The 17,313-nt window shown below is 52.6% G+C and overlaps 3 protein-coding genes across 3 annotated transcripts; 1 reads left to right on the top strand and 2 right to left on the bottom strand.

Moving 5' to 3' along the window:
* Positions 1–1,917: 1,917 nt before the first annotated feature.
* VOLCADRAFT_96530 (uncharacterized protein) lies at positions 1,918–5,584 on the bottom strand (the record flags this gene model as incomplete). The annotated part of the gene is made up of 8 exons (XM_002955558.1): positions 1,918–2,005; positions 2,353–2,463; positions 2,798–2,874; positions 3,268–3,543; positions 3,745–3,838; positions 4,165–4,299; positions 4,463–4,563; positions 5,429–5,584. The coding sequence occupies 8 exons, from the start codon at positions 5,582–5,584 to the stop codon at positions 1,918–1,920; spliced, it is 1,038 nt and encodes a 345-aa protein (XP_002955604.1).
* A 736-nt stretch (positions 5,585–6,320) lies between these two features.
* On the bottom strand, positions 6,321–12,658 carry VOLCADRAFT_96529 (uncharacterized protein; the record flags this gene model as incomplete). The annotated part of the gene is made up of 10 exons (XM_002955557.1): positions 6,321–6,465; positions 7,327–7,392; positions 7,720–7,761; positions 10,057–10,122; positions 10,621–10,697; positions 11,066–11,230; positions 11,372–11,465; positions 11,796–11,930; positions 12,106–12,206; positions 12,527–12,658. The coding sequence occupies 10 exons, from the start codon at positions 12,656–12,658 to the stop codon at positions 6,321–6,323; spliced, it is 1,023 nt and encodes a 340-aa protein (XP_002955603.1).
* A 1,829-nt stretch (positions 12,659–14,487) lies between these two features.
* On the top strand, positions 14,488–17,146 carry VOLCADRAFT_96528 (uncharacterized protein; the record flags this gene model as incomplete). The annotated part of the gene is made up of 6 exons (XM_002955606.1): positions 14,488–14,661; positions 14,837–14,932; positions 15,547–15,600; positions 16,122–16,214; positions 16,590–16,730; positions 16,931–17,146. 6 exons carry the CDS (start codon positions 14,488–14,490, stop codon positions 17,144–17,146), a joined length of 774 nt encoding a protein of 257 aa, XP_002955652.1.
* Positions 17,147–17,313: the final 167 nt, after the last annotated feature.

The following is a 17,313-nucleotide window of genomic DNA, read 5'->3' as shown; positions in this document are numbered from 1 at the left end:
TTTGGTAGACGGCAGCAAAGGATGCGGAGGAAAGGGAAATAAAGCCTCAAGGTTTGTCAGTAGGAAGAGATTTAGGATGTACAACAAGCTAGTCGGAGTCTGGCTCGCTCTTGTTGCTTGAGCAAATAAGACATTTAGCTTTTTGAACTAATGCTAAAAGGGGCCGTACAAACCGTGCTGAAACCTTAGCAATTATGTGACAATTACAAAGTGACAATTCCGTCCGAGGTTGTTCTGCAACGTGCAAGAATGCGCCAGATGCGGACGAGGCGAGTTCATTTGAACATCGTCCCTAAAAGGTTAGGTTTCTGCGTCCTTCGACAAGGTTGATGACTTGCTGTTCAAATCCGTCATAGTTGTCACGGGATAAGGCATAATAAATTATTTCCTGAACTGTTGATTTACCGAGCAACAAGTTGCTTGACCGGAAAGGCTGGTGCAGGATGCTGTTTGGATCGCGAAGATAACAGACTTCTCGTCAGTTCAGTAGTTGTCTCCGATTCCATTCAGTTGCTTCTGCAATTCAATGTACTCTATGACGATAATCGTTCTTGCACTCACCTGAGGGCCGGATTACCAGTTTAATCAGTTACCTGTTTAATATGTTATTCGGCAACTCATTACATACACTTAACTGAAGGCCTGGACCTACACAGCCCATGACAGGCAACGAGCAATCCGCTAGGTCACAAACTTCGCGGTGCGGGTATGAATCAGAAGAGAATGGAAACTAGTTAACTGTAATCTGCAGCCTTAAATACTTGTAATGTGCTTTGATGTCACTTGGCATCCAGGGTAGGTATTTCAAACGGCTTAGTAAAGCTATAGCTTTACTAGCTAGTTTATAGCTTTACTAGCTAGTTTTTGGATGCCTGTTGAAGCTAACATGCTCAAAAACGTTAACAGCGTTTCAGCAAATATATGCCTGCTTTACAAGGGTGCCAACCTCTGTTTAGGTTTGGCGAGGACGCAATCCACCTGCAGGCTGGTTTACTAAAGGCTAATGAGCGCACCGCAAAAATATTCCCACACACCAAAGAAGGCATCCATGGACTTCCAATTTGGATCAATTCTGGAAAAAAACTCGCATGCTCGTGCGGTTTGGGTGCTGCGTCCTACTTGGGCATGCACCAATCTGGATTTTGGACTCACTACGTTCGGTATGCTTTGCCTAGCCAGTAGTAGTACGTAAGCTAATAATGTTGAGTCATTGAAGAATTGAGATATTGTCAGTTACTGGAGCTTACATTCGCTGCGTGTGCCGTTCCATTTCTACCTATGCATTCGAATCCTGGCTTCATCAGCTCAAAAGCACTTTGGCGGTTGGCAAGAATAGCTAACGACCGCGGCGTGAAGCGTCCAGTAGCAACAACTTTCAAAAGGCCGCGTACAAAATGCCAACAGTCTCAACACGAATCAACGCGAGCGGTCAACAAGCGCTGTGCGGCAATCCAGCAAGGACACTTGCGCTTCCACGGACATTCGTGCATAATTAACATCACGCTGCAACATACACGAACAATATCCAAAGCTGCAACATACGCGAATACCTACCTACATGTGGAGCTAGGGTGGCTTTGCCTAGGCCTTTAGTGTTGCCTGAGTGATGCCCAGACAAGCAACGGTTGATGCAGCCCATGCGAAGGTGTACAGGCCCCTACCAGGCCATGTATGCTTGGCAACTCATCTTTCAGCCATGGATGGCAAAAATATGGCTTCAGATCTTGCTGGCTAGTTCCCCCAGCTATATCGCCCCTGCCGGCACTATGCAGACACCCCACAGCGAACCCCGCCACGCAGACCTCCCATCACTTCACAACGGATATCCATCCCGGGGCCCCCTCCACCACCACCAAAGGCGCCGACTGCCCTCTCCTCGCAGCAGCGTTGCCATGTCGCGGCGTGAATCATCTCTGCTCAAACCTTGTACTCGGTGGTATCCTCGCTGGTATAGAGCACACGGAAGGGAATGCCGTACCACTCGATGTTGTTGTCCTTGGCGAACCTGTCGAAAAAAGGATGGGATGGGAGGATGGCACATTTTGACCTTGGCCGATATGCGCATGGAATGTATTTTTTGTCTACTTGGGAAGCTGGGTTTAGTTGTCCATAACATCGCACGGCATGCAACCAGTCTGCTACACTTCTGCTTCTGCTGGCTGTCGACGCACCAAGTGCTACGAGCGCGTGCGCACATGAATAAATTCAGTTGTCCGGTGCTGCTACCCAAACGTTCTCCACAAGAGATTCAGGACGGCGCCCAGGCCCTCCTGCTGCCCCAACCAGCGTCTCCCGTTGCCGGGTCGCCTCTTACTCGGCGCCGCTCTCAAGAGCCAGCCAGCCAGTACTCACCCTCGCAAGTTCATGGAGTGCTTGGAGGTGATGTGGTCCAGGTAGCCTTCGAAGGTGTCCCAGGCGCCGCGAATCAGGTAGTGGTGGTTCATGGTGGCGAACTTGCGGAGGCTGCGAAGTACGGCAGGCATGGCGTCGCGCATGTGTTGCGGCAAGCATGGGTGTCGTTCATCATCATAAGTGTAGCGATATGACAGGGCGGCCAGAGGGCGGCCAGCGCAGATAGCTTGGCGATATGAGTTATAACGGGACGACTGATCGTTAAATTGAGGTCCCAGCCCAGGCCAGGGACAGCCCCTGGCATTAATAACAAGTCCTGGCAGTAATAACAAGTCCTGGCAGTAATAACAAGTCCTGGCAGTAATAACAAGTCCTGGCAGTAATAACAAGTCCTGGCAGTAATACCCGTATTGCATGGGAAACGAGTCCGCACGCCTTTGCTTACACGAAGAAGCGGTTCTCGTCCTCATCCTTCACCACGCGCTTCTGCACATCCTGGACGAAGTTCAGGAAGTCCTCCTCCTAAAGCGAGGGAGTTGGGAAGTCCACGTAAGCGGGGGGGAGGTACGTAGGGGATTCGGAGCTTAAAGCGTGGCGTTTGGTCCGGCAGGGAACCTATAGCAAAAGGTGCAAGCAGGCTTACCTAGCGCAATACGGGCAGACGGTGTGATGTTGGAAAAGGGAAAAGAGCGGGGTTGGCTCCACGACGCGAGACGCAATTGCAATCGGAGACGCAAATGCAATCCGTGCAGCGTAAAGCACCAAAACCCAAAGCACGTGAAAATCGTCGCGGGCACTTGTTGGGCTACTAAACGACGAGGAGCTTCTGCGCCAGTGGACCAGTGAGCCTCCCACGAAGGGAGGAGGGCCGCCAGCACGCTGTAAGGAAAGCTTCTAGTCAAGGCGACACTTTACCTGTGATGGCATGATGTGGAAGCGGATGGCAAAGTGGGCGGTCTCCTCGCGGGGGTCGAAGTCCTCGATCTCACGACCACGGCGGCGGCGGCGCTCCAGGTCCTTGGCGGCGGCGGCACGGGCGGCGGTGGCGGCCTTCTCGCCCTCGCGATCCGCGCGGTACTCCTGTTCAGGGGAAAATGTAGGGCACGGCGGGAGAAGCCAGTGGATGAGCGCAAGGCGTTGGTACGAAGCACAGCAGCAGACTGCGCTGCAGTCCGAAGCGGGAGGAGGCAGCTAACGGACAGGGGGAAGCCAACAAGGGGCCGGTGCAGGTGGGCGCGATAAATACAGCAGCAATAAAAATACATTAAATGCCGCGGCACAAGGTGCAGCGGCACAAGAGCGCTCGGGAACGCGGGAACCAACCAACGTTCTTTTTTCTCTTTGCGAAACATATGCAGCCGTAATTCGAAATCGTAACACGATGGTACTTACCCGCTTCTCATCTCCGAGCGCCTCCAGCGGGAACATCTCCACCAGGATGTCGTTGTCATCCACCCAGTTGTGGAAGTCCTTGAACGCGGTGGACCTGATAGATATAAAAGCGAGGGGCAACATCGTTTTGAGCTTCACCCAGACTGCTGACAGCAAAGGCCTCCGTTTTAGCGCCGGAGGCGCATTCCTGCACGCATTTATTGGCTTGCCCTAAGGATGACTTTGCCATGAAAGCACGCAACTTGATAAACATCTTCCCCAGGTAGATATCGCATGATCCGCGCGCAACCTTATCAATACCTACTAAATCCAGTTTATCTTGTCTAGCAAGTCTTGTCTAGCAAGTACCTTAAGACGAACATCTTTTAAGGTGCGCGGTGCACAAGGTGGTCATATCGCTAAGGTGATCGTAACGCTCACTCGCAGTGGTCCATCAGGTCGCCGACTGTGTCCCACTCCGTGTAGCTCCAGAACATGACGTTGTCGTCCATGTCCTTGGTCTTCTGGTAGAAGCTAAGGCCCTTGACATCGCGCAACACCTTGTCGTGGCGATCCCTGCGACGCGAGGGAGTGTCAAATCCGGTCAAGGTCTGGCTCCCTACTCATGTCCCCCCAGGCACAAACCCCTGGGCACAAGCTCCTTAGGCACGCATGCTTCCACCAGAAGCACTCCCTGCATATTCGTCCCGTCGTCGTACTACTGCGTACTACTACTCACAGTTCCTCAATGAAGCGGTCGTGCAGTGTCGGGGGCACCTCGTACTTGATCAGCAGGTACGCGGGGCTCTTCATGCCCTCACCACCGCGGCGCATCAGCCACTAATGATGACGCATGGAAGGAGCGGCCGCAGGGAAATGTTCATGACAGATCGGCACAGCACAAGACAGGAGGACAGTGCTTTGCAGGGGTTGGAGCTTTAGTGCTCTTCATCAACTGCGTGATGACCCCAACAAGGCGGCAATACTTTCATGAAGGTACTGCGCTGTAAAAGATAGGGGAAACTATTCCCTTCGTAGGACAAGGTCGGCGTACGTAACCTAGCTGTTTGGGGAGCAATGCAGGCAGGGGGGAGCAGTGCAGGCAGGGGGGAGCAGTGCAGGCAGGGGGGAGCAGTGCAGGCAGGGGGGAGCAGTGCAGGCAGGGGGGAGCAGTGCAGGCAGGGGGGAGCAGTGCAGGCAGGGGGGGGCAGTGCAGGCAGGGGGGGGCAGTGCAGGCAGGGGGGGGCAGTGCAGGCAGGGGGGGGCAGTGCAGGCAGGGGGGGGCAGTGCAGGCAGGGGGGGGCAGTGCAGGCAGGGGGGGGCAGTGCAGGCAGGGGGGAGCAGTGCAGGCAGGGGGGAGCAGTGCAGGCAGGGGGGAGCAGTGCTGGGCAGTGCAAGCGCACCTACTAGTCCTAGAGCATCATCCGCATATCAGAGAAAATCCATTTGCGCTGCTGCACCAGCAGTAAGCGTACAGGCCCCGCAGCCGCCACCAAGCGCAAGTTAATGACCCACGGGTCATGGCCAACCGATGACAACAGGCCAGCCGACGCGCGTCAATCATTATAAGGGGTCTAAGAGAAGCAACTAAGATCGCAGTTCTTGAGCCCTTGCCGAACGGCTATTACGAGTCAAGACTTGCGCTTCGTAAGCGTAGCTAGGGTCTCTCAATCTAGGGTGGTAAGAGGATAAGACCTTCATATACCTCGATTGCCTTGAGGCTGCTCGTGGCGGTGGTGCCGCCCGTCGTGCGGTGCAGGGATGAGGAGGCAGGTGATGAGCGGTAGGCGCTCGCACCCACACATAGCAGCAGCAGGAGCGGCGCTGCGGCCAGCAGCGGAGGACGCCGACTGGGGGACATATTACGAGGTGGACTACAGAAGGACGCAGCAAAGCAGGCCCCGTAGGCCAATCAAAATAGTCGCGAGAAAGGTCGGGTAGGACTTATTATGGGTTGACCTGGTCCTCGGGGAAACTTCTTATTTCAGAACACGTTCGGGACTTGCTTTTTTGAATCTTCAGGCCGTGCCTTTTATACTATTATTATTGGCAAAGGGTTCCTGATGATGTCGGCGATGATCATGCTCCGAAACCAACAAGTTTGAGATGGGTACGATGCAGACAAGGTGACTTCGGGTGCTGTCACACCAAGGTTGGGTTTGCGCGCCCTTTGAATTGTGGTTCCTTATCACATGATGAAAAAGAGTGAGATAAGGTTGCTTAATTTTGAGCGTATATATTCGAGCGGTGCCGAAAGCCACGCGCGCTTGGTAAGGTGCAAGGTCCGTGTCTAGGGGACGTAAATCGCAAGGTTGCTTTTTAGTCAATTACGTCAAAGATGATCCGAAAATGACTCGAGAGCACGGTTTGACTCAACAAAGCTGTCACGTGTATGTACGGCATGGACAGGCTTTGACAAGGATTGCCACGGCGCATGTAGAAGCAATCGTCCATTTCGGCACCTCGGAAAAGCCCATTGATTTTAAGGTGTTACTGGTCCTCCACATGCAGCGTCATTGGTCTGTTTCCTGACCAAGGGGTTGCGAAACTCTGCTACAGTCCTTGAGGGGGTGACAGGTGTGTTTCAGCATTAATAGTTAGAAACGGTCCATGTAAAGGTCCATGTAAAGGTCCATGTAAAGGTCCATGTAAAGGTCCATGTAGAGGTCCATGTAGAGGAGGTAGAGGCCTGTAGCACGGGGAGCACCTTCCCCGACTTCCGCAGCGATCAAAGCGCCAGCGCTGAGGTCAAATGCAAGGGAACCGAGGACGCAAATGGTACTTTTATTACGACTGGTAGTATTTTTTCACGCATGTGATCAAAGTCGTGAACGTCAAGGCCGTCACACACGCACCACGAGAAAAGACGGACGCGAGCGAACATACACTCAAGAAGGTTTGCAAGTATTATTATACATTTCATTGATAACAGTAAGCTGCGACCATTGATGTGAACGCACACATTAGTAAAATATTCTTTCATCGCATCGCATTAGTGAACTCTTTTAGAAGATCACCGCAGACCCCGTCGACTCAAGCAACTCAAGTAAAATGAAAACGACGGTGTCATCGGGATAATGGTTTTCTAGCTGAACGAGTTTCACTTATGGCGCAGCCGTCGTGCTTACAAAGCTCGTTCACTCGCGCACTTGCACGATCACCGCAAATGGCACCAACACCAAGATCAACTATTGTGGCCCTCCGCTCTTGCCTCTCCCGTTTTAGGCTTACACGGTCAACGAACATGCGAACGTCATTTATTTTATGCTGAGACTTCGCTAGCCTACCAAAAAAAAGGATTCCTAAAACTCACTAAATGACCCAGGCACTTGCACGAAGTCTTACCCTAACACGTGGTCTCACGTGGTTGGGGTAAGACTTCGTGCTTACGAATAAGATCCGCCGGGACATCCATTACGCCAGACACCAGCCAAAGACGATAGCACAAAAATGTCTCTGGCACACGACAATACACCAGGCGCTATTGGCTATTGGTGGGCCAATACACCATGGCCCATTCCGAATTACTCACGCCAGCCCTAACCGGCCTTTCCGTCTGCCATGTGCTTTCCAGTTCCCCTCATTCAAGCCCCGTCGCCTTACGTGATCTCCACTGTGGCCTTATTGAGCTGGTCCTGGAAACCTTGTACGGCCTGCAGGGCCTCCGCACTGCAAAACAACCGGGCAACACGCGCTGAACACGATGAAAAGCAAAGACGCTCGCGGACGCCGAGAGGATACCGGCAGTGCCACAAGAAGAGAGCTATCCGTAGTTCGCGACAGATATTTTGCGACTGGTGTCACAGATGCATTTCCCAAGCAGATCCCCCAACAGGTTACATAGCGGGCCCCGGTGAAGCTAGACATGTGGAGCTAATAAATGGGCGATAGCTGACTTGTAACCCCAAGTACAGGTCCACAGAGTGTGAGCCCATGGCTTAATAGGAAAAGGGAACTCCCGACCATGATAGTAACCCAGGAGGTGGAGAGACTTACTTTTGTCGAGAGTAGCGTGGGGGCTTGATGTCCCGCTCGTATCTGTGAGATTTCGGGAAGCGCAAGGGTAGACAGAGCAGCCAGCCGCATTCCTAGTCTCAGGCTTTCGTATGTGCAGCAGAGTGTGACACCGGGTGACAGAGTGTGACACCGCAAGAGAATCCCGGGCGTCTCCGGTTCAAGACCTGAGAGCTGCGACCCTACAATTAGAGCTGATCGCGGCGCAACACGAGGCGTCCTTAACCAGCTGACAGGGCAGGTGATGATGTGGGAGTGAAGGCCCGAGGGACACTCGACCCGAAAGGGACTATTAGCGGTGAAAGCAACGGTGAAGCGCTGAAGCGGTGAAAGCAGACGCAGGCAACCAGACACCGCAGAAGAATGCTTCCAGCTCTGCGGGAAGCCCTTCTCCCCAATCACACACACTTACGAGTGCGCGCTTTGACCGTCGCCTCCAGATCTTTCACGGCCTGCGACAGCGCGGGTTCAGCACGGTACCGTCCACACCAGCACAAGGTACTGCACAAGGTACTGCAGACTGCACGAGTCTCCTGGTTTGTTAGGTTGTCCTGTTCTAGTAAATAATGAACTTTTATCAATAGAGTGTACCAAAGCGCTTTATTCCTTTCATGCAGCATGATACAGCACGCGGGCCTCTTGACCAAGGAGTTCAAAAACCTACGAAAAAGGTTAGTCCGATGGAACTGCGATGGCCTCTCCTCCGAGATAAAATTTATATAATGACATTACGAATCGATCGTAATTTTCATAGATTTAGGATCAATTTTTAGACTTTTTGAGATAAAGGGAAAGTGGATTTTGGCTAGTTCCGACCTGTTCGATAAACTCCTACAGCAGTTTAGCTGCTGCGCGAGTCTTCAGATGTACAGGTGTAGCTGGTGCTTTGCCCGCGGTGCTCGAGCCAGCCTGTTCCAACGCCTCCGGGTTCCAATCCTCGGGACAAAGCCGCCGCCCGGTCCTTCCCTAAATGCAGCGCAGAGAAGAAAGTCCCGAAGGGCAAAGTCCCGACGAGACTTCTAGCATCTGAAAATAATTTCAATAATAACCAAAGCGGCAGGCTCCGCCCAATCGGAAGCAGATAAGGAACACCCGGATTTTACAAGAGCACGGTGTTGATTTCCACCATACGGAAAAGCCCAAAACAGCCGACTACATGCCAGGCAGCGGCGGCATTTTTTTCGAGTCGTGCAGGCCTCCAATTAATTTGTACGGCCAGGAATACTAGCTACTATCCTAAAACATCTTCCCTTCCGAGCCGGTATCCACAGGGCAGTATTTACACACCACGCACAACGCGAGTTAAATGTCCAAAAATGCCGTTAACAACATATATGTACAGCAATCAACAGCGACAACATTGTTCCGCATGGATGGGCAACTACTGCAATCCTAAATAGGCAATAGGGAAGAGGGCGCGGCGGCCACTGGCGGCCTAATATTGGGCAGTGACCGACCGACCAAAAATGAACGCCCTAAGGCGTTATAACCCATGCGACAGGGCTTGCCTAGCATAGGCCCCCGGAAGGTCGAAATGGGTTGCCAGGCCCTCGAGAAAAAACGTATCATCATCAAGCCGGCGTTGCCCGCCCCCGCTATGCCGATAGCCCGGCAGCCATTCGGCGCATCGAAGCATCCATTCTTTACTCGGTGGTATCCTCGCTGCTGAAGAGCACACGGAAGGGAATGCCGTACCACTCGATGTTGTTCTTCTTGGCGAACCTGTCGATTAACACGATGGATAGACGGCATATTATTAATAAATCAAGACATTCAAAACGGCGCAAAACAGCTGGAGACGTGCAGAGGAAAGGCAGGGAAGGACAGCGACACGCAAGGACAGTGACAGCAGATCTGCTCTAGAGCAGCTCAGCAGCAAAACATAGATTAAACTGCCAAAATCTCCAAGGCTTCAGCCGCTAGATTCTTCTTACATCTTGGGCACAATAAATGCCAGGGCAGACCTTAAAAGAAAGTTCCAATCGGTTTCGAGCTGGGAACCCCTTCGGAGCTGACGCCTGGCCAGTGCCGGAAGGTTAACCTTCCGAAAACGTATCGGCCAGCAGGCGCCTCGTCAGCCCCTCAATCCGTCAGCTCAGTTCCGGAAGCCAAAGTCCCGGAAGCGGTACCGCCAGCCCTGAATGCCCCAGGTTTCTTGCCACTGTGTGCAATGTACGTCGGGTCACGCCTTGCGATGCGCCTCTCCGATCACATTAATTCTTTCCCCGATCACAGTTTTACAGGTAGCTGCACGGAGTCCATTTCAAGAGGAGCAAGTGGAGCACTCCACCAAAGCAGCCCGGCAGCCAGTACACTCACGCTCGCAGATTCATGCAGTGGTCGGAAGTGACGTGGTCCAGATAGCCTTCGAGAGTGTCCCAGGCACTACGGAGCAGGTAGTGGTGGTTCATGGTGGCGAACTTGCGGAGGCTGCCGCCAAAATGGTACGCGACACCAAGCGGGCCGGGGCGGGGGGACAAGGGCAACGAACTTAGGTATAGGGTAAAAAGGGCGTGGAAGGGGTGGGACGCCATTAGCTTATTAATAATTTATTTCTCCAGCTAGGCGTTTTCTAGACGTCTTCTCTAGCCTAGACGAGAGCAGGCGCTCTTAATGCAGTGCACGTGAAAGGGGAAGGGGTTATCGGCTGTGCCGGCCTCAGGTTGCCTTAGCAACCTAAACGAAATCCAAATCATGGCACACCGAAAAAAACACGAAGGGCGAGTCCTTCGGGAGGAGCTGTTAATATGCTCACACAAAGAAAAGTCGCGCTCTTTTTTGCATATGACAGGCAAAGTTGACGATGCAGGCGAGTGGTGTGGTAAGGCCCTCCGTCATATTGGCCGCTGGTGCGGATCGAAAAAGGCGTTACAAGGCACTTACACGAAGAAGCGGTTCTCGTCCTCGACCTTCACCACGCGCTTCTGCATGTCCTCCACGAAGTTCAGGAAGTCCTCCTCCTAGCAGCATACAACAAGACAGTGTTTCGACACTTAAAAACCTAGCTGAACCGGACAGGCGAAGTTACGGCGGCCGCAGCGCGGAAAGGTACTAGCAGCAAGTCGAAATGAAGCCCACCCACAACAGCCTGCTTCGAGACTGGGTTATTAGGTTTCGCTCGCAGCCTGATTCAAGCAAGCTGACATGACTCTAGGAAGGTAATGCACGCGCGGGCGCGGCCAGCTTCTGGGACGAATGTCCAAATGAATTAAAGCAATGCACGAGTGCACAATTGCACAGCTGCAGCTCCGTTTTCTAAAGAACATATTTTGGAGTTATCCTCGTTGGTGGCCCAACACGCAGCGAAAAATTTATGGCGACACTTTACCTGTGATGGCATGATGTGGAAGCGGATGGCAAAGTGGGCGGTCTCCTCGCGGGGGTCAAACTCCTCGATCTCGCGACCACGGCGGCGGCGGCGCTCCAGGTCCTTGGCGGCGGCAGCACGGGCGGCGGTGGCGGCCTTCTCACCCTCGCGATCCGCGCGGTACTCCTGTTGTGAAGTGGAGGGTCGGCAGGTCAGCATTGATACCTTTACACAACATAGATGGCCGGTATGAGTATAGCTTGCAGAAGCAAGATGGGGTTGCGAGCGTGGCCGTGTATGCCAAACTATTGTGGCGACGAAACTTACTCGCTTCTCATCTCCGAGCGCCTCCAGCGGGAACATCTCCACCAAGATGTCGTTGTCATCCACAAAGTTGTGGAAGTCCTTGAACGCGGTGGACCTGGTAAATGGAAGCGACGCAAAAGAGACACTTAAGTAAGAAGAGGCTGGTTTCGGTTGTGAAGTAAACCTCTGTTCAAATCTTAACCGACCAGGGTAAGATTCTGGAGGCCAAGGCAACGTTCTTGCAGCAGGTTCGCATTAGGAAGTTTGCTAGATCTCAAAGCCCAAGTACTATGATAAACCTTGACTCGAGACTACAGTACTTAAAAGACTTGGCAACTAAGCATTACAGGGAGGCTCTCGCACAGGTGGAATGAAAGCTGTGAAAAATCAGTATCACACAAAACAGCTTTTGTTATTTTTACACAAATCAGACGGGAATACTTACTCGCAGTGGTCCATCAGGTCGCCGACTGTGTCCCACTCCGTGTAGCTCCAGAACATGACGTTGTCGTCCATGTCCTTGGTCTTCTGGTAGAAGCTAAGGCCCTTGACATCGCGCAACACCTTGTCATGGCGATCCCTGCGACGCGAGGGCGTGTCAAATCCGGTCAAGGTCTGGCTCCCTACTCATGTCCCCCCAGGCACAAACCCCTGGGCACAAGCTCCTAAGGCACGCATGCTTCCACGCATGCTTCCACCAGAAGCACTCCCTGCATATCCGTCCCGTCGTCGTACTACTGCTTACTACTACTCACAGTTCCTCAATGAAGCGGTCGTGCAGTGTCGGGGGCACCTCGTACTTGATCAGCAGGTACGCGGGGCTTTTCATGCCCTCGCCTCCACGGCGCATCAGCCACTAACGATACAGCAGGTGTAGCAGGCGAAGTACAACGGTTGGGAGGGGTTGTTAGGCAATATCAACTTCCAGGATGACCGTACCTAACTGCCTCATGCGGGCTTAAGTGGCATTTCTGAAACGGCCCCTTCTACGCTCGGCAACACTATCAGCACTATCAACATATTATCAGCAGCACTGCTGTTTTGCTATCTAAATCATAGGGATGACCCACGGGTCATAAGGTACCGCTGGCTACCTCAACTCTGGACCTTTTGTCGATGGCTGGATACAGGCATAATTGTCTACCCGTCCGCTGGGGACGCTGACGGACTCTTTACCTCGATTGCCTTGAGGCTGCTCGTGGTGGTGGTGCCGCCCGTCGTGCGCTGCAGGGAGGCGCTCGCACCCACACAGAGCAGCAACAGCAGCGGCGCTGCGACCAGCAACGGAGCACGACGACTGGGCGACATCTCGCTTAGCGCGGGGGAAAAAACACGGTTCTCAGCGGGCCGGGAAACTTGACTGTCGAGGGCGACGGTCTTAAGACAGCAACAGCCGGAAGGCACAACGAAGCAAAGCCTCGTGGTAAAATTCCACTTCACAAGTGGTCCAGTCTTCTGGTTAACAATGATACTCGGTAGTCGTATCTTATACTACTGGCAAAGGCTCAGATGATATTGTAAGGTGTCATGCTCCGAAACCAGCTCGCACAAAATGTTGCGTACGGCGCAGGCAAGGTCTAAGGTTCCGACATATCTCAAGGTTGGCAATGTCAATAACCTTTAAACGCGCTGACGTGTCTATCAGTGATCTATCTGTGTCCTCGCGGATACAAAAAAACGCAAGGTCATTTTCAAAGGGAGTTTGGGATCCTGTCGGCGTGTAACCTAAAGGATGACGACGGGCTTACGTCTCAGTGGTCCCAGCAACCCAAAATTGCTGACAGATGTTGAGGTTCCGGAAGGAAATATGGAAGTATCGCTTTATTTCTTCCACAGGATATGCTTGTTGAATAACGTTACAGGGATCCAAATAGGTCATCGGGTCATCGGTAACTGATGCGGTCCGCAAACTCAGATACTGTATAATTATGTTGAGGGTTGACAGCTCCTTGTGGGGCGGTTATTACCAATTTCGAAACGCGTGTGTGGCTAGTTTGAAGCATGTTGCAGCATCGCGGCGCTGACTGTACTTTGGCAAAGGCAAGCTCCAGAAAAGTCTTTCAGGGAATGTTCAGCGCTGCCTCAGAAGCTGCAGCACTCTGCGATGTTATGCGACAGAATGATGCATGCAGCAGCGACTGCCACCACTGCGGTTCTTGACCTTGGGCAAAGAATGCATAGCAAAAGTTCAGTGGATGACTCACTCCACTTAGGGTTAGGACACTCTAGACGGAGTCGCTGGAGTCGCTGGTCCATAGCTGGTCTTGCGGAATCCGTCACGTTTTGCAGTTCTAGGTGCGAGTTGCGGCTGTGCGCGCCAGTAAGCCTTTCCGGCCTACTGTAAGCAAGACTAGCCAACATTAACCCTGCTGTAAACTAACTTTTGAGGGATGCGCTGTGCATGCTTTTGCGGGCCGGGGGGTTAGGCAGCCCTACACGATTGCCTTCTCGCTCTACCGCAAGGTGTTTCAACCGCATAACGACCATATACAGCAATATTCAGGGCAGTTTCAAGCGACCGGAGCCTTGAAGTGCGCCCACATGCCATCCTCAGCCAGGATATCCACTATACCTACGGCACACCGAGCATATGCATACGATAAACGGCGATTACTTTATTGATCGTTGATAATCGAAGAACCTGTTCACCATATGCACGTTTAGATGCTATATTGCCTTAGCGACGACGACGGCTGACCTATCCAGCTAGGCCTTAATCCGTCGCGGCACATGACATAGGAACTTAACTCAGTCTTGAGTTTCCAATTTTAAGCTAACAATAACCCAAAAAAATCTAAACGGATCACGGCACACTAAAGCATAATGCTTCAATGATTGAAGGTGAACTTCCTTCGCCGCTGCGAGATGTTTTTGCCTGGTAAAATCCGAATAAGCAACTACAAGTCATATGGCTGATCAGAAAGATCATATGTAACATTATGCTTTTCAACCATTGTCGTACATGACAAGTCAATGTTTCATTTTTGGTTTCCATCAGCTATTTACACGTGGAATGACTGATTTATACTATTATATGTGTTCAAGGAGCCGCGAAGACACATTAGGATTTCGCTGCCCCTTCGTGTGCTCCAGCGTCGCTTGAGCTTGCCCTCACCAAATGCCACTTGTCGAGCAGAATGGCGCCTCCATCAAGCCTTGCAGCTTTAGCGGGTTACAGCAACAAGGTGAAAGTTGCAGTCGCCGACACTTCCGTGCCACCAACCACCAAATTCCTCATGGCGCTGTTTGCAACTGGCGCTGCACTCGTCTCAATTGCATCTGCGCTGGACATCAAAGGTGTAATTGTACCGGTGAGATGGGCTGAAATGCCCCTCAGCCTTAGGTTAAAATGGCCGCTCAGACACCCCTTACCAGCCATGGAAGCTATATCAGGGAGCCTCCCTCGGAATTCCCCTAGCATCACCCCTTTCTAATCCCCACGGGCGCACGGACACTGCATGGCCTTTCGATCCCTCCTCTTACCAGGGCAACGGCCTCCGCTGGCTTTATCTGTTCGGGGTCGCCATGGCCAGTATGATTATTTTGGACAGCCTGGTGGAATTCGTCTACCTCTGGCTTGAGGTGGGGATACGGAAGCAGGTCATGTCGTAGTCGCAGGCGAAGAAAAGGGTGTGGATCTAACCTCGTACCTCTCATACCGCCTGGCAATTCGTGGAGACCCACAATAACATACCACGCGAAACGCGGCGAAGATGCCGTCTTCACCTTTGCTCCGGTGCCGTGTACGCCTTTGTTTTCTTGCGTGGCCTCAGGAGGCTGCAGCCCATCCGCAAGTTTTGGCAGGAGAACTAGCGAACGATTTAAGCAGCGATTTAGACACAAGAGGGATGCGGGGAGCATGCTGAGCATCCAAGAGAGCGAGCCGCATCTGCCACCTGTGCACATATATGCCAACGGGAATGTGCGTCAAGCCTCCCACTAGCCATTAGCCCGCCAACATGCAAAAAATTCTCTGCCTGCATGGCCAGAAGCCTGCATGCCTGTTTTTATACCCATCTGTCTGCCTGCCTGTCTGTCTGTCTGTCTGATTCTAGCTACCTCGCTGCAATGGACGTGCAACTTGGATTCATTTCCAACACTGGTGTGATGTCATTGTTAGCCTCCGACCTAACAGCAGGCCGCCCGGAACCGAACGTTTCTGTGCCCGCCGGGTACCTGGCGCCTCCGCCCCACAGCTGAAGTTTTTCCTACGGCTGGTGATGCTGCCTTCCGCTCATCTGATGTGCAAGGTGCGTGCGCGATTGTTCCGCTGCGTGCCAGCTGAAGTGGGTACTGCGTCCCTTCCGTACACCCGTGCCCACTCGCCGTACGTGGAACTGCGAATGATGGGTGGATAGCCCCAAACGTCCATGTTGAGATGCGGGGCTAAGGCTGGGCGGTGTCGTACAGGAAGAGGCTTGGCGACACAGCGTGGAAGCATCGGCATTCACCCGTCAAAATGTGTATGTATGTATGTATGTATGTATGTATGTATGTATGTATGTATGTATGTATGTATGTATGTATGTATGTATGTATGTATGTATGTATGTATGTATGTATGTATGTATGTATGTATGTATGTATGTATGTATGTATGTATGTATGTGTGTGCTCTGAGCGCCATCCGCCCATCGGATTGGGTGGCCATTAATAAGTCAAGTCAAACCCACCAGCAACACACGTCACGTCGCTCCCCTCCCAAACCGATTCCAAGCCTGTTTAAATCGCTTTCAAGCAATCCGCTTCCAAACCACCTGATACGTTGCAGGTGTGGCTGACATCTGTGGCAGCTTTCGTGTCCTTCGACCGACTGTTCCGGGACTTTACTGTGGGCGATGAACCGCCGCAGCTGCTCACTGTGGTAGGAAGGCCCGGGCACCGACCCGAATCGACCCGAATCGACCCAAATCATTTAGCCACGCCACACCGCACCAGCGCGTGCCGGCCTCTGCCTGGGGCGGCAAATGGCTCCACTGCCATGCAGCTCATCCCAGACTGGAGTTGACACTAAAGGATTAAAGGATACGAATACGTGCTGAAATACACCGTTACCGTTTATCTTGAATACGCTGTCTCGTGGCATCAACGTTTCGTACTTGGGACCGTACGGAACTGTACGAATTGGGTGGGACCGTACCCCATACTGACTCAATTTCGTCAAAAAAAGCTGTCTGCTTTGTTCTGGTCTTGTACTACTATGTAAGGTGTTTTTTTTCGTTCGCGCCTTCCCTTGCAGGCTGAACGGTGGGTCCGGCGGCTGCTGATATGCTGGCTGCTGTCCTCCTGTATGAGCATGGCCATATCAGGGTTGTGCCATCTGGTGGTGGCGCTGTTCTATAGCGAAGGCAGTCGACAGAAGATCGTCGCGGCGATGCAGGTGGGCATACGGGCGAACGCGCTAGCTTTCCATTACAGAAAGTAAAACCAGATTGGAGCTTACCGGGATCGATCCGGTGACCTCACGCATGCGAAGCGCGCGCTCTACCACTGAGCTAAAGCCCCTCCTCTGCTGATGACATTACTAAATTCAACAAACATATCATTGCCAGGGGTATAACGTGTTCCGTGTGTCCGCAGTGCACTTTGGCGCACTTTGTGTGCGCAGTAGCTGCCATGCATGCGTCCCTCTTCGGGGCCGCCTGCATAATTCATACTGGTAGGGGTGGGGGTAGCGATAAGGGTACGGCCGAGAATGGGTTGACGGAGGACACGCGGTGCATGTCGTCGATATTCAAGACTAGAAAACGCCGTCTTCGATCGGGTCTGATGCCCTGTTTGGCTCTCTACCCCTAAGTTGCAACCCTGCGGTCGTACAGCTGTTCCTACCCCTGCAATATATAGCTGCACCTGCGCGCGCGCTTTCCTGCGGCGCATCCTTTCCAGCGGCCTACCTGTAGAGTATTCGATTTAAGAGGGAGCCCGCTATCTTGACGCACGTCCCATGTGGCCCCATCCCGGGT

Source organism: Volvox carteri (genome assembly GCF_000143455.1).
Source record: "Volvox carteri f. nagariensis unplaced genomic scaffold VOLCAscaffold_53, whole genome shotgun sequence".
NCBI lineage: Eukaryota > Viridiplantae > Chlorophyta > Chlorophyceae > Chlamydomonadales > Volvocaceae > Volvox > Volvox carteri.
Note: the sequence above shows the minus strand (reverse complement) of the source record. Positions and strands in the feature narration are given on the sequence as shown.